This window comes from Pseudomyrmex gracilis, unplaced genomic scaffold, assembly GCF_002006095.1.
Source record: "Pseudomyrmex gracilis isolate BER0280 unplaced genomic scaffold, ASM200609v1 scaffold_36, whole genome shotgun sequence".
Taxonomy (NCBI): Eukaryota; Metazoa; Arthropoda; class Insecta; order Hymenoptera; family Formicidae; genus Pseudomyrmex; species Pseudomyrmex gracilis.
Window position 1 is genome coordinate 80,805 of NW_018020620.1, and position 26,829 is coordinate 107,633.

At 39.8% G+C, this 26,829-nt stretch overlaps 3 protein-coding genes across 8 annotated transcripts in view; 2 read left to right on the forward strand and 1 right to left on the reverse strand.

The window, feature by feature from the left end:
- The window catches only part of LOC109852786 (paired amphipathic helix protein Sin3b), a 19,499-nt gene extending 8,270 nt beyond the window's left edge, over positions 1-11,229 (reverse strand). Inside the window, exons 1-15 of one of the 2 annotated variants that reach the window (XM_020424273.1) lie at positions 10,972-11,229; positions 9,284-9,570; positions 9,009-9,188; positions 8,743-8,898; positions 8,271-8,605; positions 7,948-8,182; positions 7,608-7,859; positions 6,056-6,460; positions 5,265-5,713; positions 4,684-5,158; positions 4,297-4,543; positions 3,849-4,199; positions 3,583-3,752; positions 3,276-3,470; positions 2,811-3,089 (exon numbers count right to left, since the gene is read on the reverse strand). In XM_020424273.1, coding sequence (XP_020279862.1) covers positions 2,811-3,089; positions 3,276-3,470; positions 3,583-3,752; positions 3,849-4,199; positions 4,297-4,543; positions 4,684-5,158; positions 5,265-5,713; positions 6,056-6,460; positions 7,608-7,859; positions 7,948-8,182; positions 8,271-8,605; positions 8,743-8,898; positions 9,009-9,188; positions 9,284-9,550 — 3,996 coding nt within the window. In that variant the 5' untranslated portion in view covers positions 9,551-9,570; positions 10,972-11,229. Of the gene's footprint in view, positions 1-2,810; positions 3,090-3,275; positions 3,471-3,582; positions 3,753-3,848; positions 4,200-4,296; positions 4,544-4,683; positions 5,159-5,264; positions 5,714-6,055; positions 6,476-7,607; positions 7,860-7,947; positions 8,183-8,270; positions 8,606-8,742; positions 8,899-9,008; positions 9,189-9,283; positions 9,571-10,971 lie in introns of both variants that reach the window. The other variant, XM_020424272.1, reaches the window with a different exon arrangement.
- Positions 11,230-14,361: 3,132 nt separating this feature from the next.
- Positions 14,362-17,485, forward strand: LOC109852793 (mitochondrial tRNA-specific 2-thiouridylase 1). The gene is made up of 6 exons (XM_020424285.1): positions 14,362-14,978; positions 16,007-16,092; positions 16,176-16,341; positions 16,429-16,613; positions 16,708-16,934; positions 17,368-17,485. Exons 2-6 carry the CDS (start codon positions 16,017-16,019, stop codon positions 17,383-17,385), a joined length of 672 nt encoding a protein of 223 aa, XP_020279874.1. The 5' UTR covers positions 14,362-14,978; positions 16,007-16,016; the 3' UTR covers positions 17,386-17,485.
- A 759-nt stretch (positions 17,486-18,244) lies between these two features.
- On the forward strand, positions 18,245-26,474 carry LOC109852792 (endothelin-converting enzyme 1-like). 5 transcript variants are annotated; one of them, XM_020424283.1, is made up of 17 exons: positions 18,245-18,301; positions 20,462-20,576; positions 20,695-20,891; positions 21,010-21,170; positions 21,437-21,616; positions 22,063-22,214; positions 22,350-22,576; positions 22,708-22,959; positions 23,080-23,282; positions 23,376-23,555; positions 23,679-23,890; positions 24,185-24,407; positions 24,526-24,702; positions 24,799-24,961; positions 25,074-25,283; positions 25,406-25,512; positions 25,636-26,474. In XM_020424283.1, the coding sequence occupies exons 2-17, from the start codon at positions 20,470-20,472 to the stop codon at positions 25,909-25,911; spliced, it is 3,027 nt and encodes a 1,008-aa protein (XP_020279872.1). In that variant the 5' UTR covers positions 18,245-18,301; positions 20,462-20,469; the 3' UTR covers positions 25,912-26,474. The 5 variants fall into 5 exon arrangements, with proteins under 5 accessions (XP_020279872.1, XP_020279869.1, XP_020279873.1 ...); XM_020424280.1 differs by lacking the exon at positions 18,245-18,301 and adding an exon at positions 18,711-19,310; XM_020424282.1 differs by lacking the exon at positions 18,245-18,301 and adding an exon at positions 19,553-20,279.
- Positions 26,475-26,829: the final 355 nt, after the last annotated feature.

Sequence of the window (26,829 nt, forward strand, 5' to 3'; positions counted from 1 at the left end):
TATATATATATATATATCTTTTTTCTCTTAACTATTATATATATAATATCATACGAAGGAAATAAAAGAAAGAGAACTTTGAGAATTGAACTAATGACTATTACAATATAAAATCAATGCTCTTTTAACTCTTGTTACGAAGAAATTATGTTCATCCTTCTAGTCACATTCTATATGCGTATAGAGATGCCTCTTTTCCACAAACACACGTATATATTTATCTACACAAAGATTTACATGTTTCGAAAAAAAATTAGTTATCTCGAAAATTTTAAACAATATTACATAAATATAAATTCTCTTTAAGTTACAAAGCACAAACCAAAAAGTATTTAAAAAAAAAAAAAAATTATATTTTGTATATCACATTTGAGTTTTAAATTTATAAAATTTAAAATTATAATATGATGGAAAATTTTTAAATTACTACGTAAAAAATAATAAAATATAATAGAATTGCACAGAAAACCAGCCCCGATGTTTAAGACCCTATATACTAATTCTCTTTTACGATAGAAAAAGTAAAAAAACTAAAAAGTTCTTTTTATATCGAAATAAATTTTTCATCACTTGTGATCAGTTTTTCTCAATAAATACACAAGTAGATACTAAATATACAAGTTAAAGTTATTATATAATTTAATTTTCTTACTCTTTACGATTCGCTACTTATATTTTTTTGTTTACAGAAAAAGAATCAAAAATCAAAATTTTAAAAGTCCTAACAATAAAAACAAAATAATACCCACACACACATAAACATGTATGTATACATAGCAAATTTTGTTTGCCAAACGACATAAAATATTGTTTAAAAAATTTGACTTTTTATAATAAATAAAGATTATCTTTACTAAAAATTTTCAGTATTACAGCACGTAAGATTATACATTATTTCTTATTTTTGACAATAATATTGATACCTCATATGTTTGCTCATATGTTTGCGGTTTTTAGATTTACTCATTTATAAAATATAAAAGATAAATGTACATGTGTGAAATGTTATTATATAATTGTGTTTATAGAAACCTCTAAATATATTTCCACTAAAAATTATTTTTCTCGAAATATGTAATTGAATTAGATAAATATATACATTTCAACTTAAAGAAAGGCATCTAAATCGTTCATTCAATTGTTATCTTACATTCATTATGGCACTGCTAAGGATGACTTTATGAAATATATATATATATATATATATGTATATGTATATATATACTAAAAGGTCTCACCTTTCCTCATTTTATACAATTTTTTTTATCAATATTTTACAATTGGTCATCACTATGTTATCTCACAACTACAAGTGGTTCCTGATAACATTCGTCCTTAAATGAATGCGTAATGATGAGCGAAATAAATGCAATACGGTATGTAAGTATACGACAATAATACGACAATATATATATACATGAAATTTTTCCTTCATTCGTTCCGTTGGGCCGATTAACATTGCTGCTGTTACGCAGCTGACGTGAAAAATTTCATGTTTTGAACATGAATAAAAAAAAAAAAAGCATGAGAAGAATTGCTGTGTTTTTTTACATGAAATTCCACCCTGCCCTTTTTTCGAGAAAAAAAGATTGATTAAAGAAAAGTATTATATTATACTAAAAAGAATAATCGAGATAGTGTGCATTTTAGTTACGTGAATTAAAAATTATTTAATTCGCATTTTTCGGAGCTCTAAATAATGATATAAAGAACAGATAATAAAGAAGAAAATAAATATATTTATATAACAAGAAAAAATATTGGGTAAAAGATTAAAATATAAAAAATAAAATTTAAAAAAGAAAACAAATAAAATAAGTTAAATATTAAATTAACACATCGAAAATTTAAATTATTTATATTAGAATTTCATATTAGAATTTATAAGTTACATATATATATATATATATTTGTGCACGAATATAAAGTTAAGTAAAATAATAATAATAATAATAATAAAACAAATTATTCAAGAAAAATAATTATTAATAGCGTTTGCAATGTTCTTCTACATACAGAATTTTGCAAACATAATTTAGAGAGAGAGAGAGAAATTACCGCTTTAATGAAAAATTTATATACATCTGTAGAAAAGAATGTGAAATGTAAGTGATTGCACTAACGCGCGTCAGAAAATTTCATGTAATTTGCAGCATCATACAAGAAATTTAAATTTAAATCGTAAGAGACTAGTAAATATCCCCAATTACAAGACATGAGCATGTGAAGCTTGCGCTTGCTTTTTGCGTGTGAAAAGTATTAATTGGCCCGTTGGAGAAAAGTTTGTTTGTTTTTTTTTGTTTTTTTGTTTTTTTGTTTTTACAGAAATTTGACGATCGACACTGTGTGAGATGATATACACGGAAATTCTAGTTTCATTCACGCGTAAAAGCGTAAAATATAGTCCAGCAAGATTATTGCATCCCTACAACAATTTCTCCTCAATGATAAGAAAGAGTGATTATGTTTCTTCTTCACAAGTCGCGCGTACCTACTGTGACGAGATGATTTTTTTTTGTTTTGTTTTTTTTTTTTACGAAGATCTCTCGCCGCGAAAAGAACCACGTCGAATATACGTTTTTTTTTTTTTTTATATGTCTTTATCACAAATAAATTTCTACGTTAGAATTGTAGAAAAGAAAGTTCCACAATAACGAACGTGTACTTTTTTTGGGGAGCACTCGTCGGAAACGCCAAATAAAAACTACGACGACGGCGTGTTTATCTCGAATATCGCATACGTATATCGCGACAGACGTTTATAACGCGAACGTTGGCAATTATTATGAAAAGGTATTTGGATCCTATACCTTTTTATAATTGTCTGTGTTCTTGCGTTTTCTGCCCCTCCCCCCCCTTGCTGCCTGCTCGCTACTCACAGGATGATTGGTCGTCGGCTCATTCTCTGTTAAGGCAGGAGTGTCTTTTGGGCTAGTTTGACCAGCTGGAGCAGAAAATCTCTCAACGTATGTCGACCATTTTTCAGACACCGCGACGCCTTCTCTTTCTCTCTCCCTACAGCTGCTATCCATTACTTCGTCGCCTTCTGAATCTAACAACTCCATCGTCATTTTACAGTCTTTCTTGTACTGTAATAAAAGGCGAGGCATAAGACAAGAATTTTATTAGTAAAAGATATTTTTTTTTTTTTAATACACGTAACATTGTGATATTTAAAATGTATAGACCATTTGATTATAAATTTTATTATAAATTATTGGTAATAGCGACATTATATACCGATTATAAAAAATTAATCCTTTGAAGATACTCACTATGTATATCTTGAAGCAGTTTTCATCAGCCATAGCTTTTTCTGCTTTACGTTGATACGACAATTCGGGTCCTAACCTCATGTACGCCGTGGCGCACAATCCACCGGCTCCGTTATTCTCTTTAGGCTGACGTTGTTCCCTTTGGAACAATTCCATACATTGCTGACATATGGAGTCTGTGACTAAGTGCTGCAACTGTTTCGAAAAAAAAATACACGTAGTTTCGGATTATATCTGCGCTCACCTATCCTATCTTTCTCTCGTAAGTTTAATCATAAAATAAAACTGATTATTAAATCTTACTTACTTGTCTCACCGCGTACGTCACAACCTTATCAAGAGTGAAGGCAATGTAAGCATGTATACCAAACATTTCTCGTAACGTGTCCTCGTACGCCGTGCTTTCCATATTACCATCGAGAACATTTTTAATCATGTCGAGAAATGCGGGATAATATTCCTCGATCTCGATCTCACCTGCAAACAAGATAAAAAATAACGCATTGAAAGCAATATTGTAAACATAACGTGCAAAAAAAAAATGGTCGATTATATAAAAAAATCGCTGCTCACTTTTTGGTTTTAATCTCAAAGCCACCGCCGCGCTCTCCTTGCGTTGCTGCTTGTACTTGGACTCCTCTTCGGCAAGAACAACCGCTCTGTCATACATCTTCGTTAATCTCTCGCAGAGTATGTGGTGTAACCTCAGGAATAGGTACCAATTATTGCTGCCCATGAAAAGCGTGTACGCCTCCTCGGGATCGTTCGAGAGAGCGTGTATGGGCACTTTGATGTCGGGATCGGGTTTGACCGTGGTGGAAGACGTGTTTGGTGACACGGGAGCCTTATTCTTGTTTACTTGCAAACCGCAAGGTAACGATTGGGAATTGTTGCACGGCGTCACGCTCATATCTTCCTTTTCGTCTTCGGGAAGAGAAAACATTTGTGTATTTTTTTATATACGCACATTCAAAACACTGAAAAATATTCAAAAACAAAATCTGCGAAATAAGATACTTACCATCTTCGTCCCTCTCGTCGTCGCTAAGTTCTTGTCGGGGATGGAAAAAGAGATCGGGTATAAAATGCTTAAGTAAAAGTTTTATCCTTTGCTTGTCCTCTTTGTGAATAGCGGTTTGCCGTTTGACATGGTGAATTAAGAGGTTAGCGGCGTCGTCCAACACGGATTTGTCTTTGTACGGAAGAACGAGATGCGGACCACTATTTCCCTGACCGTCGCCGTTACCCTCGTCACCTTGTTCGTGTCTCTGCACACAACAGAGTTATATAATTTCATAAGTAAAAAATTTGTCTATATATACACACATATATATATGTATATGTGTAATTGTGTGTGTGTGTATATTTATATGTAAAATTAAAAAAAAAAACACAGTGGCATACTAACTTCGTCGTACAAAGTTTCGATCTCATTGAACAAACTCTTGGACCTCAACGCTTTCACATCGGTCTGTTTGAAGTTCAGGGCCTGATGATCCAGAGACTTCAAGTAGTACTTCTCGTTCTGTTCTCTCCAGATTTTGTTGAATCCTTTTTGCGCCTCCCGCCACTCCTCCTCTTTCGTCTTTAGTCGACGTAGCACGACGGGCACGGCAACCGTGGGACTCTTTTTGAGACCCTCTATAATATCGGGAGCTTTGTCGCCGTATATCCTTCTTATTGCTCGCTGATGAATCGTGGGAGAGCAACCTCCGAGACAATCGTCAAGCTTGAATTTTTGCGCCTCCTCTTGGGACATTCTGCTTATCTTCTTAGAAACACCCTCGAGGACTCTTATGGTCGACGCGTTGGTTTCTATGACAACGTCCAACTCGAAACGCTCGTCTTCGCATCGATATATGGATTCTTCGTAGGTGGTTTTCCTGTGAAACAAACACAAAAATTTTTGCGTTTTCGAAGAAAAAACGAACAAAAAAAAGTTCTTTCTTTTTAGGATAAAAGCGAAACTAAGTTTTTTTTTTTGCTCACCTTGACGTTACGAATGTGCTGTCTTCTGACCAAGTTGGAAACGAGACCCACGTGTCATTGAGAACCTCTTTGCACAGTTGCGTTCTCCCGCTGCATTTTGGTTGAATGTACGACTTGGGCAACGCGCAATAAGACGCTCCTAATCGCTTACACGCCGTGTAATCGATCTCCATTGCCAAATCGCCTTGCGGCCGTTCCTGATGGCTCCGCACAATATTGTTCGGAAATGTTTCCACTCCCAACGCATTTCCCGCGTTCGTCGTTGAGGTAGACGAGTCCGACAAGTACCCAAGAAAATCCTTGAACCATCTTAACAGCTCGGGATAACGACTGAGAAATGGCGTCACCAACTGAATGAGTTCCGTTTTTGATATGATCTCTTGATTGAAAAGTACAAGACATCGAAGGAAGTTCTCGTAAACGTCCTGCGATCTGAGAGCTTTTCGGACCTGATAGGAAAAGAAGCGATCATTTACATCATTTATCTCACGAAACTTTCTCCGCAGAAAAAAAAACAAAACAAAAAACATTGTGTTCTAAATAAAAATATTCCAAAGTTTTATAAAAAAAGACAAAAATTTTTTTTTCAATAACAATTGAAACGTTTGAAAACGTTTTATTCTTCATTAATTTTTCTGTCGCAAAACACCCCGCTCTCTTGGTTCGAAGTTGCCACATTTTCTTTTTATATAAATTCATTTAGATCAACCCTAATTGCAATTAACCCCGAGATCGCACACTCTCTCTGGATTACTTGAATTGATTTATATTAAGATATTTGAGATGCTTGCCTTGTCGAAGAAAGCGTAGTCGTTCAAAGTACCGTACTTTCCAGCCTCTGCGATGGTAACATCACGTATCGAAGCGACTTTAGGCTTCTTGAGAGGCGGTGGCCCGTGTTGTATGTGATGAGAATTGCCCGCCGTTACCGTGGTCGAGAACGAAGGACTTCTCTTCAACTGTCCTGTACTGTGTCCGAACTTCTGACCGCTGTTCATGTCTCTTACGTTCGATCTATCACGCTCCCGTTCTCTCTCCCTATGATCACGACTATCACGTTCCAGTCCGGCCGTACTGCTCGACTCGCGAAGATCCCTCGATATAGTTCCCGAATTGTTGCAAGGTGGTTTTCCAAATCCCGCTCCCCATTTTTTAACAATGCCCGTGTGATCGTTTATGGACGTCGTTTTGTTAGTCTGAAACACGGCAGACTAATACGAATCAGAAGTGATTTATTTTACACAGGATAAACAAATTTTCAATAACAAAAAAGATCAAGTAAGATTTGGAAGAAAAATTTTGATTTTTTTTTTACTGTTCTTTCGCTTATGAATGTATAAACACACTGAGAAAAATAAAATTGTCGAAGTAACAAAATCGTATTTCGATTCAACTATACGCGACGGTCACGGGCTGTCAATTAAACAGCGATTAATGTAAAAAGATATCATGTTTCAACAGATATGACAATTATAGTTTGTATCGAAAGACGTATTCAGTTATTTCAACACACATTTACAGTTTGTTTAAATACTTTAAATATAAACAACACAATATTTTGTCTTCTGTAATAATAAGCACTTTTGATTAGACTAAATATTTAGCACAAATAAATTCAGATTAAATTAACTTAGTATTGCGAATTTAATTTTTTTTTTTTTTTACCAGTATCTTTTATTTGAAATTACCATATATTAAACAGAACAATTTAATGGTAAATTAAATATATTCGTTACCAATATTGTTGATTCAACTTATATGAATTTGTGTTACTTTTTTGATTAGACTAAATATTTAGCACAAATAAATTCAGGTCAAAGTAACTGAGTATTGCGTATTTAATTGTTTTTTTTCTTTTACCAGTATCTTTTATTTGAAATTACCATGTATTACGTTCGACAGAGAACAATTCAATGGTAAATCAAATATATTAATTACCAATATTGTTGATTCAATTTGAATTTGATTCAATATCTGAATTTGTTATTTTTTTCGCCATATAATTGAATTAAAAACACAAATAACAAACAGACTGCCAAAACTAAACGCATTTAACTGAGTTAATAATAGTTTTTGCTCAGTGAACGAAAAGCACATACGAGACAGAATATGATAACAGAATTTATTTACGTGTTGTATAAATACCATCAAACACACATTCGAACTTCTTTTTCTTATATAAGATACACATGATCTTCCGAGATAGATTCGGAAATAAATAAATAAATTTTTTTGGAAATTTTGTTTAAAAGTTCAAATGTGTTCGAATAATTTCTCAAACAATTTTCTACCACTTCGAAAAACAAATTTCTTTTCTGTTTTTGATACAATTGTTCCACTCACCAATGAAGTTTGCTGATTGGTAGCGTCGGGTAAGAACTGTCCAAATTCAGCAAGCAGATCTTCTTGATTTTCAAACAATTTAGCGACTTGGCTGTAAACTTCCGCTTCAGTTAAGTGTTTTGTTCCACCTGTGGCACTTGAACTTGTACCTCCCATGTGGCCGGATTCTTTCAAATTTCGCTGTTCTTTCTGATACGTGTGTAATATCTCTAAGAATCGTTTATATTTATCTGGCTGACCTTGAAAGCGATTCTAAAACACAGCGATACAACAAAATGTTCAACACACGTTCTTCGTGTTTTTATTTTTGTTTTCTTTTGCAACAACGGAATAATCTTACCTTTATTTTGTTTACATAATTTATTGCATGATTAAATTCAACCGGTTGACTTTGTTGCGTTTGTCCGCCAGTCGATACACCGTCCGCTTGGCTTAAAGCCTGACTAACGGCTTGCGCTTGTGCAGTACTAACGTGAGAATTATTGTACACCGGTACTGGCGGTGGAGAAGGCGCATGAACGGTTAAACTGTTAGTCGTAATACTGTTTGCCAAAGTATGATGTATGTTACCCGACCTACGAACATCTCGACATCGATATCTTCTTTCTCGAAAAACAAAACACAAATTTGTGACTAAATAAACAAATCGAAGAAAATACTTACCCTGGTATTATTTGTAAAACCGGAGGAGCTTTTGCGGGTTGTGTAGGCGGGCTGGCCACAGGTGGTGAACCAACGTTTACTGTACAATGATGTTGCGATAACGTCGATGACGTGTGCGTTGCCGTTGGACTCGGCATACTGACAGAAACTTGAAAGGCGTATCCTTGTTCGTTTGCTTGTACTTCGATTTTGTAGCCTGGTGGGAGAAATGTATTGAAACCAACGATAAGTTCGGGATGTCCTTTGAATAGATGGCTCACTCGGGTAATAACACCTGGCGTATCTATACTTTGAGACTTGAATTCTTTCATAATATCTAAGAAATCATTGTACACCTGTAAAAAAAATAAAAAAATATATATCAACATAAAAATAAAACACACAAGTACGCATTTCTCTGAAGTTTCGTTTTCCTTGTCTATATCTTCTTGATAAATCGAGCTAGACGTTCTTAGAAATTTTCATTATTCACCTGTGGTTGATCGCTGAATTTGTATTTCACTTGATCGAGATAAGATAACGCATCTTCAACCTTTAATCTCTGAAATTGTTGGGAACCACTTCCTCCACTCAATGTGGGGCCGCCAGGTGGAGTAGAAGCCAATGGTGTTACATTGCCAGAATGAACCTAAATATAATTTATTATCTTTTAACAAAGTTTTTTCATAATTTTTAGAGTCATCAAGAAACTACATTTAATAAATATTTGTCAAGAAAAAAATTCAGACGTTTGCAAACCTTATGTCTAATTGTTGATTGCTGTTGAGTGTGGACCTGATTTTGTGATCCTGATGTAGGTTGTTGAGAAGCCATTGTATGACTACCACTACCACCTATACCACTGTGCAGACCGCCGCTGGTACTTAAATTACTACTACTGCATGTAGAACTTAGTCCTCCCCCAGAGCCAGTAGCTTGCTGAAAATACAATTCAGAAGTAGATACATTTAGACAGATTGCAATATTGTGATATTACTTTATTATTATTTCTCTACAAAGATGTGGCAACTTACTTTGATGGGAGAAGGTGCTGCAGTCGGCACAACAATCGCACCAGTGTATTGTTGCTGAGCCTGGGCAGTACCAAATTGTATGCTTCCTGGCATCTCTTTTGAAGTAACAGATCGAACTGCTTGACCAGGTACAACCACACCAATACCACCACTGGTTGTGTGATACTCTAGGCTACCTCCTCCACCACCCAAGCCACTTCCCGCACTCACTGATGAGTGCTTTGCTGGTGGTGTTGCTACGTCTTCCAGTCCACGAACACGTTTCATTGCAAATTACATTAGACACGCTAAAATCACATAATAAAGCATTCTTATATAGATTCGTCCCTTTCTTTTCTTACGGTGAGAAATTTGTAATTGAAAATTATCTAACATCAACCAAACAAAAGAAATAATTTCACTGTACTCAACTGTATGATGCAACATATGTATATTGATGCAATATATATGTTATTAAATACTTAATTCACACACACATACACATATGAAATTCTTTTCCGTTGCAATATATAATCTTTTGAATACTCTGCTTGTGTAAACAAATTTATTTTTAGTGCGCTAATCTATATTTCATACAAGATATATATTGTGACAACAGAAACTTATAAATGCACATTTGTATATTTTCTGCAAATCATTTTTTTATTTAAAAATTACAAGCAAGCTTGGGAGTCAGAAGTCTAAAAAATTGTTTATGTACATACGCACTAGCAATATAATTTTCAATAAGTTATCGGTCACAAGTAACAAAAGTTTATTTATCCTATCTAAATCTTGCTTGCAGTCTTCAAAACCACACTTTGAAAAAAAAAAAAAAATATATATTGTCTCTCTCTCTCTCTCTCTCTCTCAAGTCTTATCTTCAATATTGTTTCAATATTATCATTGATATTCTTGAAAAATGCTCATCAGATGCGTGACATCGGATTTCTTTCTATTTACCTTCGCAACAATTAAAAATTTTTTTTTACGACACTACAAAGGACAGGTTCTGCACATATAAACCCTCCGCGTTCTTTTTGCAGCAAAAAAGAAAACGTGTGAGAAATGTGTGCGTGAGAAAATTAGCGTCCAAGTTAGGTTATGTGAGAAGTCGCACGAAAAAATATTAAAATAAATTTCAAAGCGCGAACACTTTGATCGCGATCGACGTTTGATCCGTTGTGACACGGTGTGAAAAATTTTGCTCCAACACAGCCACGAAAAACAGACGTAAAGAAGATAATTCAAAATCGACGACACTTGGCGATCGAAAAAAAAAAAAAAAAAAAAAAAAAGAAAAAAGGAAGAGCACGGAAGTTCGTTTCCTCGCGTGGTTTCCAACCCGGAGCAACGCGCGAGCTTTGAGACACGTTACGAAAATAAATTATAAAACTTGTCCTAGCTTTACGGGAGGGACGCGATCGAACGTCGTCGCGTTGTCGGATTCTCTCGACGACGTGACCTTGCACGAAAAACTCGCGTCGTACACAGAAGCAAGTAGAAGAAAACGCTCCGGAGAAAACGCTTGGGTGAACGTGTTTCGGACATTTGTAGATAAATCTCTCGCATGTGGTCTCTCCTCTCTTTCTCTCTCTCTTTCTTTCTATCTCTCTCTCTCTCTCTCTCACTCTCTCCCCTCTCTCTGCCTATCTTTCCTTACTCGCTCTCTTGTCCATCTGTTTCTCTCTTTTTCCTCGTATACGTACCAATTTCCATCTGAGAAGATGTTTCGCGTCCCCGTCTTCCACGTAGTCTTCCCGTCGCCGCGGCGTGACGAGACGAGGAGAGGTTCTATATGTACAAGAAGCGCGCGCGGTAAACGGAGTTGGTGGTGTAGTAGCGTATAGCTCGAGATCGGGACACGTCCTCCTCTTGGTTGTGCTTGCGCGCGGAGTTGTGTGCACTGGCGTCGCCGTCTCTCCTAAGAGAGAGAGAGCTCCCCCGAAATTTTCGATCGCGTCGGCGGCGGCGGCGGCGGCGGCGGCGGTGGCGGCGGCAACGACAGCGGCCGGGTTGGTTGGATTCCCGCTGCGATGTGCTGCTGCACGCGCGAAAACTTTTGCGCCGGGTACGACGAGTAGTCAACACGCACGCACGCACGCACGCACACGCACACGCACACGCACACGCACACACACACACGCACAACCCCGTATATTATAAAAAATACTCTTTTATATCGTGTGCGCGATATAAAACACGACGTACCTTCCCGTCCCGTCCCCGTTGCCTTGGCGGCACCCGACTCGCTCCGCACCGAGTCTAGAGAGACGTCGCGAACGTCGTGTGCGATATATAAAAGCAAAAGGTAATATATACACGCACACACCGCGGCGGTTTGTGTCAGTGCCGCGCTCGCTCGCTCGCTCGCTCGCGCGCGCACACGCGAGTTTTTCCAAACACACTCTTAGCCGGCCCCTCGCGCGTTACGCAATGTTCTACGTAAATACATAACGCATTCCCCCGGAGCGGGCTCTCCCCGAGCGGCGAATGTTACAAACGCAAACCGTGTACACACGTATCTTGAATACACCGCGTGTCGGTCACTTCCTCCTCCCGCGAAGCGCCAAAAAGATATATAATGCACCTTCCACACGGACGCGCACACCCTCGGCGCGTCTCTCTCTCTGAGAAACAACACCACACAGTTTCTTCCCTCACGGTTGAGCTCCTCGACGACGTATAATCGACCCTTACACCACAAAAGCTCTCTTTCTCTTTTTCTGTCTCTCTTTCTTTCTCTCTCTCTCTCTCTCTCTCTCTTCTCTCTCCCTCTCCACTTCTCTTCTATCTATCTCTCTCTGTTCCTCTTCCGCTCGCGTCCGCGCGCTCGCGCTCTGTTCACATATATATACGCAACACAACTCACTCACTCACACACACACACACACCCGCGCACTGTCTCTTTCTCTCTTTCTCCTCCTACTGTTCTCTTTCGCACTTTCTCACTCTCTTTCTCTTCATACACTGCTCTATGAGTCCTCCTCCTCCCTCCCTCTCTCTCTCTCTCTCTCTCTTCGTCTCTCCGATCTCCCTTGCGATTTCTGTGTGCGTTCTGCGCCTCTCTCTCTCTCTCTCTCTCTGTCTTCCTTTCTCTTGCTCGGCTCTCGTTGTTTTTTTTTCTCTTCACGACCGAAAAATCGACAAAGGCCTTAACGGGCCGGTCGGTCCGGTTGGCCCCGTAGGCAGGCTTGGAATTCGCACTGTGTGATTTCCCTCGGCGGTGTGTAAGCCCGCGAATATAACGCGCGACGTATAGAGACGTGTTAGGAATCACCACTTCTCAGACGCAACGACGGAATCTCGTCGTGTGGGTAAACAAACGTGAGAGAATGCGCATCTTTCGCGCGATCCGCACGGGATCCGCATCACAAGAAAGTTTGGAAATTATTTCGACGCGATTCGCCGCGCTTTTTATCAGCGTAATACGCGTACGCGTGTGTGAAATCGACGAACGTCCGCACAACCGCGCTCCGCCACTGCTACGAGGCAAACTATTGGATTTTGTGATGGCAAACAAGGAACCGCCGACTGGTCGTCGTCGTCGCTGCTGCTGCTGCTGGTGCTGGTGCTGGTGGTGCTGCTGCTGCTGCTGCTGCTCGCGTAGCGGGACGTGCGTGGTGGGGAGGGGAGAGGCATTGCGCAGGAGCGTATTGGCGCGACCAGCGGCGTCTCTGTTACCAACCACTCGGGTGCTGCCGGCTAGCGCCGCCTCCCACGACGCCATCCGCGGACGTGAAACGAGCGAGCGAGCGAGCGAGCGACGCGCGGCGCAGCGGCGGCGGCGACGACGACGACGACTTCTCTCCGCTCCTCTCTGCCAGAGGGAATCACGCCAAAAATCCGTCCGTCGTTCTCTCGTCGCGGAAGCCGCGCGCGTCGCGATTTCCGCGTCTCGTCGTCGTCGTCTCACCTGCGAGCGATACGCGAAAATATAATAATAAATATATAATATTTAAAATGTTATATACGTGGAGTATGATGATGATGTTTTTTCGCAGAGAAGCGGAGCGCGTGTAGTAAAAAAAACACCTCGGACGCAACTCGAGCGAAACGTCTGATATATATTATAATGGGGGCTTCGATTCCAGAACCTCTGCCGGGAATTTAGCGAGCTATCACACAACTTCGTGCGTCGTCAAGTGTGCTATGTATACTTTTTATATTCGCGCTTCTGTGTGTTTGTGTGTGTGTGTGTGTGTGTGTGTGTAGCTTCGCGATGCGTCACACCACACGCCGTGTGTTCACGCGCGTGCGCGCGCGCGCGCTCTCTTATCGGGGAACGAGGGAGTTCCGATATCGTGCGCGATTCCGAGAGAAGTTTCTTCGGAATCTTCTGTGGCGCGATAATTTTTTTTTTTTTCATCGTGGAGGAACGAGATATAAATAAAAATATATATATAACAAAAAAAAACATATACATTTATATTTACACACATAAAATTTCCTTCGATTCCCATTATCTTACAAATTCAGAACGACGAATTTGTTGCTCTCACGCGTTAATCGTAAAATTGTGATTTCGTATTGGCCATTCTCGAATGGCTGTCGCGCGAACGGCTGATCGCACGTGTGTGTGTGCGCGCGCGCGCGCGCGCACAGGTGACGAGAAATTGTTCGCGCGACCACAATTTTTTTAATTTGCAAACAAATAATCTCGTCCAGATTTTTTTTTTCATCGATCTCAAATTTATCGCGGAATTTTTCGGACGCGCGTCTCAATCGAAACAAGACAAGTGGATTCTATCTTGCTTCTCGGGTTTGTTTGTTTTTTTTTTGTTTTTTATTTTTTTTTTTTTTTTTTATCTTGAATATTTTATCAGTTCTCGCTTGGATGAGCTTGGGGAGGGGTACCTGATGAGCGCCGGCGGTGCTTACGGTCCTGAGCCGCCAGGCCGCCAAGAAGCGGCGCGCGCAGCTCGGCCGAGTGTCCCCGAGTCGCCGCGACCGATATCCTCCTCCTCCTCGCGTAGCCAACAGCTGTTCCAAGAGACGAACGAACCCCCCATTGTAATCTGGGTCATGGGTACTGCGCAAAATGGCCCGTCGCCGCGACAATGGATCGCGCCGCACGAGGGTCGGGAAAGCGTCTTCGGCACGGCGATTTCGGGCGCAGCGCGCCTTTCGTCGGGCACCCTCGCCGCGACCCAGGAATTTCTACGTCGCGCACGTTGCATTTTTCGCCTAACGAGACACGGCCACGCACCACGACCGCTCGACGCGCTTTTGTCTCGTCCAATGTGGTTTGACTGTGGTCGTCGATCGGTGATAGTGGAGCCGCGCGTCGGGATTGGCCGTTTTGGGGGATATAGAGGACTCCGCAAGGCGCGACCGAGACTCGCGCCGCGAGAGCCTCGAATCTCGCAGCACCCCGAGTGTGACGTCGTTGCACCGCCGTTACACTCGCGCGCAAAATTAATCTCCGACGAGCAGCTCCGCTCGAAAAAGAGCGGAGGCGAATTGTTCGAGACTTGTTGTGTGCGACACAACATGCGGACGACGTGAATCTTTTGCAATTCTCGACGCGTTAAATTCGGAAAAACTCGGAAAAACACCGAAGGGAGCTACTACTGATTTATTTTTTCAACCATAAACGCTTTCCACGTGACGCGAACTCCACGTGGAATTTTTAACCTGCGAGATCGGTCGTGTGTGTTGGTTGGAAACGTTTGCGTTTTTTTTTGATTGAAATCTTGATCGATCACTCACGAATGTACGTATGCGTTTCGTGTTGTTATAAAAAAAGTATTATACAAAGATTTGTATCTCTCGTTATACTCGCTTCGCACGCAATTCCATTGCGATATAGCATCAGACCTCGTTAGCTTGTAGGTTTTAAGTGTATGTAAGAATACAAGAGTCTGTAATTTATATTTACCGACTCGCCCCAAAGACTTGAACCTGAATGTTTTTTTCACATGTCATTTTTATTGTTTTGATGATGAATTATTTGTACACACCTGTTTTACTTTGTATTGATTTGATCACTATCAGTAACAATTAATTATATTTACTAACTCATCCCAAAGACTTGAACCTGAATGTTTTTTCACATGTCATCTTTATTGTTTTGATGATGAATAATTTGTACACGCCTGTTTTTTACTTTGTATCGATTTGATCACTATCAGTAACAATTAATTATATTTACTAACTCATCTCAAAGTCTTGAACCTGAATGTTTTTTCACATGTCATCTTTATTGTTTTGATGATGAATAATTTGTACACACCTGTGTTTTACTTTGTATTGATTTGATCACTGTCAGTAACAATTAATTATATTTACTAATTTTAATTATATTTACTAACACATCTCCCAAAGACTTGAACTCGAACTTTGAATGTTTTTTCACATGTCATCTTTATTGTTTTGATGATGAATAATTTGTACACACCTGTTTTACTTTGTATTGATTTGATCACTCTCTCTCTCTCTGTCAGTAACAATTAATTATATTTACTAATTTTAATTATATTTACTAACTCATCCTAAAGACTTGAACCTGAATGTTTTTTTCACATGTCATCTTTATTGTTTTGATGATGAATAATTTGTACACACCTGTTTTACTTTGTATTGATTTGATCACTATCAGTAACAATTAATTATATTTACTAATTTTAATTATATTTACTAACTCATTCCATTTATACATGCCTGTTTTACTTTGTATTGATTTGACTATCAGTAATAATTATGTTTGTAAAAGTATATATATATATATTTGTTTGTTAACAGAATTGCAAAGATGATCAGAAATGTTGTTGTTGGTATATCTGGTGGTGTTGACAGCGCCGTCACAGCATATTTCCTTAAAAACAAAGGTAGAAATGAAATCTTTATTATTTTTTTTATTTTACTGATGCGTTGCGTGTTGCTAAAAAAAATTGTTTCTCTTTTCTTCAAGGATTTAACGTTACCGCAGTGTTTATGAGAAACTGGGATATCAAAGATGAAACGGGACACTGCGTGATACAGAAGGATTACGAGGATGCGCAATGGATTTGCGACAGGCTGAAAATTCCTTTGGCGCAAGTTGATTTTGTAAAGGAATATTGGAACGAAGTGTTTAGGTATTTAAATTTTTTTTCAAATATTGTTATTTTTCAACTTATTCGCGTAGGAACACAATTTTCATTTTTGATTAATTTCTCTCTCAGCGATCTTATAGAAAAGTATCAAAGCGGATACACACCGAATCCGGATGTTCTGTGCAACAAGACCATCAAGTTTGACAAATTTTTTGAGTTTGCGCGTAACAAGTTTCAAGCGGACGCGGTGGCAACGGGCCATTACGCCAGAACGAGTTTCGGATCTTATTTGGAAAACTACAGAGCAGATATCAGCGAGTATCCCGCGTGTTAAAGAAAATTGTTGTGCGAACAATTTAAATCTTCTGAAATACGATTAAATCGCAATCGTTGTATGCACTTCCACAGATGTTTGCTTGTTGAAAGCGCGCGATGAATCCAAGGATCAGACATTCTTTTTGAATCAAATACCGCAGCAAACCCTGAGACGTTGCATGTTTCCTCTCGGAGATTACTTGAAGACAAACGTGAAAAAGATAGCCAGTGAGATAGGTTTGCATCAGATAGCTCAGAAAAAAGAGAGCATGGGAATTTGTTTCGTGGGAGAACGTGAGTTTCCAGATTTTATTTCAGAGGTAAAAAAACAAAATCTCTATTATATTATGCGTTATATTAATAAGTTTTACACTTGAAGACCGTGGGAGAAAAAAAAACTAGAGAGTCACATTTTTGCAATTTTAGAGGAGATCGATTTTAAGATTCGCGAAATGTACATGTATTTTTTTGTTGCGTTTTGTAAAAATGCTTATATCGGAATTTATTAAGAATTTTCCCCTCTCTCGCTTTGGATAATTAAAATAAACTCCATTTCAACCAAATAACATCAAAAAACAGAAAATCGAAAAAAAAAAGAATTTATCAAGTTCTTCTCCTACGGCCCTCACTCTCGTGTGAGTTATCAATAATTTTTGCACTCTTGATCGTTTGTGTCAGCGTAATAATAATAATAGTAATAACAACAACTTTGGTACTTACAGTACATAAATGATAAACCTGGTGATTTCGTAGACGTGGACAGCGGTTTGACGGTGGATCGTCACCGTGGCATTCACAAATGGACAGTTGGACAAAGATGCAGAATTCCCGGTTCCAGCTTGCCTTATTTTGTATTCAACAAGGACGTGGAGAAAAATATCATATTTGTGGTGTGTGAACGAGAGAAAATTTAATCAAAAAAACAAACAAACAAGGGATTGATTAAAACAAAAATCGAAAAACTCAACAATTATATGTTTTTTTTTTTCCTGTACTTAGGTAGCCGGAACGAATCATCCGGGATTGTACAGCGACTTTTTGATAACGCGGGACGTTCACTGGATCAACGAGGAGCCGAGCGAATTGAAAAACAACAACGTGCTGAACTGTGACTTTCGCTTTCAACATAGAAACCCGTTGATTCCTTGCAGCGTGTTCAGGACATCTAACAATCGTTTGTTTATTCGTCTAAGCTCACCTCTGCGCGCACTTACAAAAGGCCAGGTAAGTTTGTAACACGTATATATTGGCGGAAAAGTTGTTTTTAAGCCTTTTTTTAAGCGACGTGTGTAGCGAAGCCGCAGCTTAAATTCCACGGGGGATAAAGACGCTACTCGCAAGATAGCAAAAGGATCATCCATCGGAATGGTGTTTATTTTTAATTTGATTGTGTTATTACAAAGAGAGAATATTAAATTTCTCAATTAAAACTAAAAAAAAAAAATATATAAAACTTTTCCGACAATTCAACACTCGTTCTCGCGTGTGGAAATGTGCGTTGAATTTGCATGTGTGTTAACTCTCGTGAATTTTTCAGTACGCTGTTTTATATTCCGGAAGCGAGTGTTTGGGCGGCTCGATGATATCGTACACGGGACCATCTTACTTTGCTCTCAATCGACAAAACCACATAGAAGCCACCGGTGACGATAATTTAGAAGTAGTTACAAGTGTGCGAAATGTTAATGTAAGTTTGTAAAATAAAAATATCTATTTTATTCAATTGAACGCAGTAAGTTTTATTGATATGTTACACATTTATATCAATATCAAACAATTTTACGGCGAGATATGCGGACGCAGGCTGTTTATAACAGCGATTAAAAAAAGAAAATTTAATATCCACCAAGCGCATCGCGTCTCATATTGAAAACGTTAATGTTGCAAATTACTTTAATTACTTTTTTTTTGTTTTTTCTTATTTACATGCATTTGCCGTATCAAAATTTATCTTCGTCGAAATTTTCGCGCTCGCGATATTAATTAATATATATTCACGAGTTTGCTTCTCATCTCTCGCGTCGCTGCGCAAGCGCGACGAAAAAGGTCGAGCTCGAGGTTTGAAACATCGTCGCTTCGATTTGCGCGCGTCCGATAAACCAAGTAATAATCGAACCATATAAAAATTGAACGCGCAGTCGAACGCTCCTTTCGATTTTTTTATTTATCGCTGCGTAGGTACTTTCTCTGATGCTCTTCGCGCTGCTACTCGTCGTCATGTGCGTAATCCAGTTCATAACCATAGACTGTTTTTAAATTTTGTAGGAGATCAAAGCAAAGTCTCTTGATGTGATTTTTGAGGAGAACGGTCACGCGAAAATGTAGAAGAGAGAGATAGAAAAGGAGCAACAATTTAAGATTCGCAGCAGATTGGAGAAATCAGATCGCGGGACGTAATAAAATTTCGTCGATGCAAAATCCGATCGTAAAAAAAAAATATCACGACGATGCGTTTGTCGTTCGCAAGAGCGTTAATTGGATAAATGCCGTTTATATATATATATATACATATATATATTGTCCGAGATATACAACACACACACACGTCCGCACACACGGATTCTGGATAATAACGATGAAGGCCGCCGTGCCGCGGAAGATCGGCGCAAATGATTATTACAATAATAAATTTCGTTGGAACATTTTGCCCAACTACGACGATTATCCCATCGTCGAAGAAAACTACAATAGCGAGAGTGAGTGGGCGCCGCAAAATAGAATAGTCGCTCGAGAAGTCTAATAATTTTTTAGCATTTGTAAAAGATAGAAAAACAAAAAAAACGTCGCGTACACACATCCTGCGTGTTAACGACGACGACGACAACGTCAACGACGACGACATTATCGAATTATATCCTCGCAGAGATATTCGCGATATTATTATTTTTTTTTTTTTTGACTCGAGAAGTCAACGGAAGTCAACGGCGGGAAGACGCGGCGGGATGCGTGTGTGGTCATCACACGCTGCGACACACACGAGAGAGAGGAGATGGACTTAATAACGCGATGAGGGTCGCGTGTAGAATGTGAAATACGGCGTATCGTGTTATTGAACGATAAGTGCAAGTTATTAGGGTCGATTGACGAGTAACTCGACGTAAGGAGCGCGTAAAACGTTTCCCCCCGCATTGTGTGCGTGCGCGTACAAAGCCGCGTCTCTCCGTTTTGCTCCCGCGATTGGTGTCGCGCACCAGGGGCGACCTTACGTATGTAAATTAAATCCCCGACAAGTGTCGCTTTACCAGAGAGAGAGACAGAGAGAGAGATTCGTTCTCATATACGTGAGCGCGCGCTCGACTCACGTTCCATTAATATTTGCTCTTTGATCGGACGCGCGTAATCTTCATCATCATCATCCATCTCCATCGTTGATCCTCCGAACCAAATTCGACGCGCGCGCGCGCGCGCGTGTGTGTGTGTGTGTTTGTAACTTCGCAATCCGGTTTGCGCGTTCCGAGAGTAGTGCGGAGTAGCTTCGCGCTCGTCGAGTTTTTTTTTATTTTTCACAAAACTGCGCGCGGCACGCATTTTAAAGAGAAGAACGGTGCTCTCTCTCTCTATCTATCTCTTTCTCTCTCGGAAACTTCGCGGATTGCGTCGTGATATCGAGAAGTAAGTTGATAAGTCGACAGACTTTGTTGCATAAGAGAGCGACGACGAGTGAAGTAAGTTCTTTTTTTTTTTCTCTCTCTCCAAGAAAACAAAGTTATATTTTAGTTTTTTTTTTCCTCGTGGCAGGTGACGTAAATAATAATGGCCAAACGGTTTGGCGTTTAAGAAGGTGTCGCTAGAGAGATAATGATGTTGTATATGTAACATTTTTTTTTGCTCCTTGCAATTTTTCCAGAAAAGAAAATGCGAAGTAGCGGCAACTTGAATCAGTTCAATGATGACGACTTCTTCACCGGTGGACCGTGTCCGTCGTGTAGATTGGCTGTCAACAAAGAAACTGGCAGACTCAAGTGCGTGTTCAAGCTGTTTTTTCACCCTTGTCGCGTTTTTTTTTTTTTTTTCCACCACATTCTAAAACATATCTTATCTTTGCCGCGTGAATTTCTTGTTGTGTTTGCAAAACGGCAGGTGGTGCGACGGCGGAAGCGAGTCCCGGCGTTTTCGCGTCAAACTGATGCTTCTGATACCGACGGTTTTGCTGCCGATTACCATAATATTCATCGCTCTGTCCCGATTTCAAGCAACAACCGAGGTTTCCGGCTCGCACGCGCTTTCCGTCAACAAAAAAGGACAAAACAAAAATATCGAAGATGACCATTTTTCGCGTAAGTCGCTCGCACGCACACACACACACGCACACACGATACAGTTGCAAGTACAATAGCAGTTGACATGTTTTAATTTCTCTTTCTAATCGACTTCTTGTAATTTAAAAATTATCAGTCACCGGTCGTAACGACGTGGACGAGATTCCGCGTGCCGCAGAAAAAATCGAAGACGAGGACGACCGAGTGCTGTTTCCCGATATAAAGACGAGTTACGTGCCCGCGAACGTGCCCCATCGCTCGCCCCAGCGCCGCAAGAGAGACACCGACCACGACGGGGTACTTTTATCTCCAAGCAAATTCAAAACGTTTCAAAATTTGATTTTCTAATATTCCACCTGTGTCTCATCTCTTTTTTCCTCTTTTTATTCGCATTCTCATCTTACGCTCGTTGTTTTTTTTTCTCTCTCTCTCTCTCTCTTTTCTCTCTTTCCCGCTCTTCACGTTTTCCCCGTCCATCTGTGTCTGCAATGCATTGTTCCGAACAAATGAGCGGCAAGGAAAACTCCGTGCCGCTGAAGACGACACACGATGTCCTTTTCCAGAAGAATAACACGACGAACGACGGTTTCGAATTGATGAATCGAGCGATATCGTCGTCGTCACACGCTCGTTTAGTTAACGGCCAATTGGCAGATTCCCCCTTCAGGGAGGAATCAGATAAGAAAAGCGATACGGCCGTAAAATCCCTTTCGGATAATGCGAACTACATCGACAGAACGAAGGTACATGAAAGTGTATAAATCCCGCTGCGCGTGACGCCAATCTGCAATTCCAAATTACACAAATATATATATATATATATATATATATACATTTGGAATATTATATATATATAATAAAAAACTAAACATATAAATTAGTTTAACAAATTGTCAGAAATTAATTGTTCGAAGAGCGCGATAAAAAAATTTTCTGTGACAAAAAATCCGTCCGAGAGATTTGCATAGTCGCGTCGGTTACATATGTTTATAATAAAGGAGATATTGTATATATCTTTTAACTGTGTGAATTTACTTGCGATAAAAATAATTGAAAAAAAGTCGCGACTGAACATTTTTTTCCGTTCTGCGAAAAAGAGCGAATTTATTTTATTTATTTGTCGCGTAAAATTGTTGACTCGAAACGCAACTCAACTTTAATCGTCATGAAATGTTGTACGCACGTATAGGTAAAGATCGACGACACGATCGACGAAACCGACGACGCGCAAGATCTCGACGAAGACCTAGAAGATAATAATTTCTTAGGCGATTACTATTCGGAAGTTGATATTGACGATACTTACGAAACTAGCGGAACGAGGGACCGTCAATATTCCGAGTCAGAAATTCTCCTTAAATCAATAAAATAACGCTCCGAGAGTATTATCCGGCTCTTGTTTTCTTATTACCTTCACATCCTTAGATATTTTAATTCGAATGTTTCAATCGTGATGAAAATTTTCCAATATTCCAGAAAGAGAGGAGAAGCAATGCCGTTTAACAACAAATACGAGGGCGTAGGTGTAGGGAAACGATTGAACGAAGATTCGGTGAGAACCAGGAAAGAAGACGCGGTCTCCGATTTTTTCGTCAACGAAACGTGGCTATCGGCGGGACGTGACGTGATGAAAGATGACGAAACCGATTTTCACGCGTTCTGGAACGGCGAAGGACAAGTTAGAAGTATCAGAAAGGCTCAAGGTACAAATAACGCTGTGAGAGAATAGAAAAAAAAAAAAAAAAAAAAAAAGAGAATAGAAGATTTCAAGTTTTCTTTAAATGTTCTTTGATAACTTTGTCGCGCGCACTGATATCAACTATCGAATTTTTAGCTCAGATAATGCTCAGATATATGGACGAGAGCGCGGATCCCTGCGTGGATTTCTATCAATACGCTTGCGGCAACTGGGCGAGACATAATCCCATTCCCAAGGACAAGGCCGGCTACGACACCTTTGAGATGCTCAGAGAATCGTTGGATTCTGTGCTGAGGGAGTTGCTGGAGGATCCCGTGCCGCGCGAAACGGACGCCGACGACGCAACGGCGAAGGCGAAGCATCTGTTTAAGAGCTGCATGAATTACGGTAAGGGTTTAAGATTTATACGACGCGATATTTCGGTCGCGCTCCGAGAAATCTCGCGACCTTCGGTTATTGTAGTAAGTCGTCAAACTTAACGCGCGAAAACCAAACAATGCGCGCTAGAGATCTTGGAGCGACGTATGGAACGACCGCTCGTCAAGCTTCTGGATCATTTCGGCGGATGGCCGATTCTGAGACCGGAATGGAATCCCAGAAGATTCGACTGGCTACTGCTGACCGCGCAGCTTCGACTTTACAACAACGACGTGTTGATTTCCGAATGGGTGGGTCCGGATATTAAAAACAGCGACACGTACGTGATACAGGTAAAAACGTCTTCTGGATTTTTTGTTTTTGTTTTTTTTCGCTGCAAAGACAAATGAAATATCATCGAAAGATCTCGTTTTTTTTTTTGACAGTTCGACCAAACGTCGCTTGGACTTCCCACGAGGGATTACTTTCTTCAACCGTCCAACGCGATCTATCTGGAAGCCTACAAGGATTATTTAATTAAAATCGCAACTTTACTGGGCGCTTCTCTGGACACCGCGACTCTACACGCCGAAGAAGTGATCGAATTCGAGACGAAGCTTGCGACGGTGCGTGACAAAACTCTTTCTCTTTCTTCCCCCTTCCGTCTCTCTCTCTCTCTCTCTCTCTTTTATTTACATTGTTCTCTCTGTGGATTGTCGAAATTATCGTTATGATGAATTTCCCCGCAGATAACATCGTCACCGGACGCGAGACGTAACTTCACGGAGCTCTATCAGCGAATGAGCGTGGGCGAGCTTAAGGCCCTCGTGCCGCAGATCAATTGGCGTCGTTATTTAACGATTGTGCTTGCTCGACCGGTCAATTTTTCGGAACCGGTTGTTATTTTCGCGTTGCAATACATTCAGGACTTGGTCGTTTTGCTATCGAAGACACAACCCAGGTACATTGATTGAATTTTTATATCATTTCTTTTCCTCCCGTTTTTTTTTGTTCTCCAGAAATACTTTAATAATTAAAATAATAGGGTATCTAATCCTAGTCATTGATAAAAAAAACTTTTCTATAACAAACCTGAAAGTCTCAGACCTTTATATAATAAATATTTCACCAAATATTATAAAAAAAACTTAACTAACTTTATCCAATATATTTAATCGTTATTAAAACTAATCATTAATTAATAATCATATATATGAAATACACACCAAAGCGTTACGATGAAATAATTTCACAGAACAGTGGCGAATTATCTTTTATGGAGGTTTGTGCGGCACAGAGTGAACAATCTGGACGATCGCTTCCAGGAAGTCAAGCAAAAGTTTTATTACATTCTGTTCGGCAGAGAACAGGCTCCGTCGCGATGGAAGACCTGCGTGACGCAAGTCAACTCCAATATGGGTATGGCGGTCGGGTCTATGTTCGTCAGAAAGTATTTCGACGAGAACAGTAAGAACGACGTGAGTGAGTTTAATTGTTTTTTGAAAGAAAACGCGCGTCGAGAGATTTTTTAACAAATCGAGATAAAAATATACATCTTTTCTGACATTTTTGTCGAACAAAAAAAAAAAAAAACAGACATTGTCAATGACTCGAGAGATACAGCGGTCGTTCAAGGAGCTGCTCAACCGAACCAGCTGGATCGACAACGAGACGAAGCGATTGGCGACCGAGAAGGTGAACGCCATGTCGCTGAGAATCGGTTATCCGGATTTCATCCTGCAGCCGGATCTGTTGAACGAGCATTACAAAGACGTAATTATTGTGTAAACAAAGACATCTTGGAATTTTATAAACACAAATGTAATGACTCGCTTCGAAGAGAATTTATTTTTTAATCAAACATATTAGGTTCTCGTTCGACCGGACAAGTATTTCGAAAACACGTTGAACATCTTGCAACATCTGACCAGAATTGAACAGAATCGTCTCGGCAACGCGGTCAACAAGACTCTGTGGAACACCGCCCCGGCGGTCGTGAACGCTTATTACAGCCGCAATAAAAATCAGATAAGTCAGTTCTCCTTCGTTAAAAAATAGCACGCGCGCGTATTCTTTAGCAACGCACTTGGCCGACGTTATCAACTCTCTCAACTCTTGCGTTCGAACTTCAATTTCAATTTTAGTGTTTCCGGCTGGCATACTGCAGCCCCCGTTTTATCACAGATTCTTCCCGCGGAGTTTGAACTTCGGCGGAATCGGCGTCGTGATCGGACACGAGATCACCCACGGTTTCGACGACAAGGGCAGACTGTTCGACAAAGGTGGAAATCTTCACAGATGGTGGAGGGACGAGGCGATCTACAGCTTTCACATGCGAGCGCAATGTCTCATCGGTGCGGAGAAATATTACAAAGCTTTTTTTGTATTCTCTCTCTTTGTGTGACGTAATATCACAACGTGTCAATCGATCCGAGCGCGCAATCCCGATTGATAATCCCGATCTTCTTTATCGCAGATCAATACGCACATTACACCGTGAAGGAAGTTGGAATGAAAATAGACGGCGTTAACACGCAAGGGGAGAACATAGCCGATAACGGCGGCATCAAACAAGCATTTCGAGTAATTTCCTTCGATTTCCTTTAATTCAAACCGAACGGTCAGGTTGCCGGTTAGCTTGTCGAGTTGTGAAAAACAAAAAAAAAAAAAAACAAAAAAATGAACGAATAATCTTCTTCTCCTCAGGCCTATGAGAAGTGGTTGCGCTCGAACGAGGGGGAGGACGAGACCTTACCTGGAATGAGCGCGACGGGCAAGCAATTGTTCTTCCTCAACTTCGCGCAAGTCTGGTGCGGCTCGATGCGTCCCGAGGCGATCAGAAATAAACTTAAGACAGCGGTACACTCGCCCGGTAAGTTTCGAGTGATCGGCACGCTTTCCAACTCGAAGGAGTTCGCTCAAGCGTTCAACTGTCCTCCCGGTTCTCCCATGAATCCCGCGAGCAAGTGCTCGGTGTGGTGACACGCAGCAGACGCACGCAATGTAGTTCCTCGTGCACATACACACACACACACACACACACACACACACGTGTCGCTTCTCGATTTATTATCCCCGATCGCAGTAATATAATTAGTTAGTAGTTCGTGATAAGAAACGAAACTCTCATGTTTAAAACGGACCTTTTTTAGCGTACGCTTCGCGCGCCTGAGATTTCTGTAACAGTTTAGCTCCATGTAACTTTGTAAAATAGGCGTAAGAAAACGCCGATGCGCTTTTGTAATATCATATTCCAAGAGATACGTAGAGAGCTTCGAAACCACATGTTTTGCAATAAATAATAAGAAAGAGAAATAGATGATTGTTTAGTTTTAATTCATAATCGCGCACAAGCACACGCACACACACACACACACACACACGTTACGTGAGATGACCTCACATCAAGAATTTATGTGTAAATAGGTGACATTTTTTATCAATCACAAAATTCTATTTTTACAATTTATTTACGTATTTATATACCATCGACAAATATATTAATCTGTAAGAACTGAAGGTTCCGAGAAGGGGAAAAAAAAAAACCAACAATACACATCGAATCCAAAAACCGATTAATACAGAGACAGGATGGTATGAGTAAATACAATTTCTTCCCTTAGATATAATTCACACACTGTGTTGTTGTTGTTGTTGTTTCGCTTTTTTGTTTTGTTTCTTACCCCCCTGTTCTCAATACCGTGTATAAAGTTTTGTTTTTTTTGTTTGTTTGTTTTGTTTTGTTTTAATTGTACGTGAGCTATCTATCTTATTATCGTCCATTTGTTCTCCCTCCTTTTTTCTTTTTTTTTTTTTTTAGAAAAATGCAAACGTTATCTTAAGAGTCGGAAAATAATGTGCGGATCACGGCGACGTTTTGTTTTTTTTTTTTTTTTTTTT

Excerpts from the sequence above, each read along its gene's own strand:
- LOC109852793 (XM_020424285.1), top strand. The coding sequence starts at position 16,017 with ATGATCAGAAATGTTGTTGTTGGTATATCTGGTGGTGTTGACAGCGCC. Across the intron at positions 16,093-16,175 it reads ATATTTCCTTAAAAACAAAG|GATTTAACGTTACCGCAGTG; the intron begins GTAGAAATGAAA and ends CTTTTCTTCAAG. Across the intron at positions 16,342-16,428 it reads TATTGGAACGAAGTGTTTAG|CGATCTTATAGAAAAGTATC; the intron begins GTATTTAAATTT and ends TTTCTCTCTCAG.
- LOC109852792 (XM_020424280.1), top strand. The coding sequence starts at position 19,025 with ATGCAAAATCCGATCGTAAAAAAAAAATATCACGACGATGCGTTTGTC. Across the intron at positions 20,892-21,009 it reads CGAAGATGACCATTTTTCGC|TCACCGGTCGTAACGACGTG; the intron begins GTAAGTCGCTCG and ends AAAAATTATCAG. Across the intron at positions 22,577-22,707 it reads AAGTATCAGAAAGGCTCAAG|CTCAGATAATGCTCAGATAT; the intron begins GTACAAATAACG and ends TCGAATTTTTAG.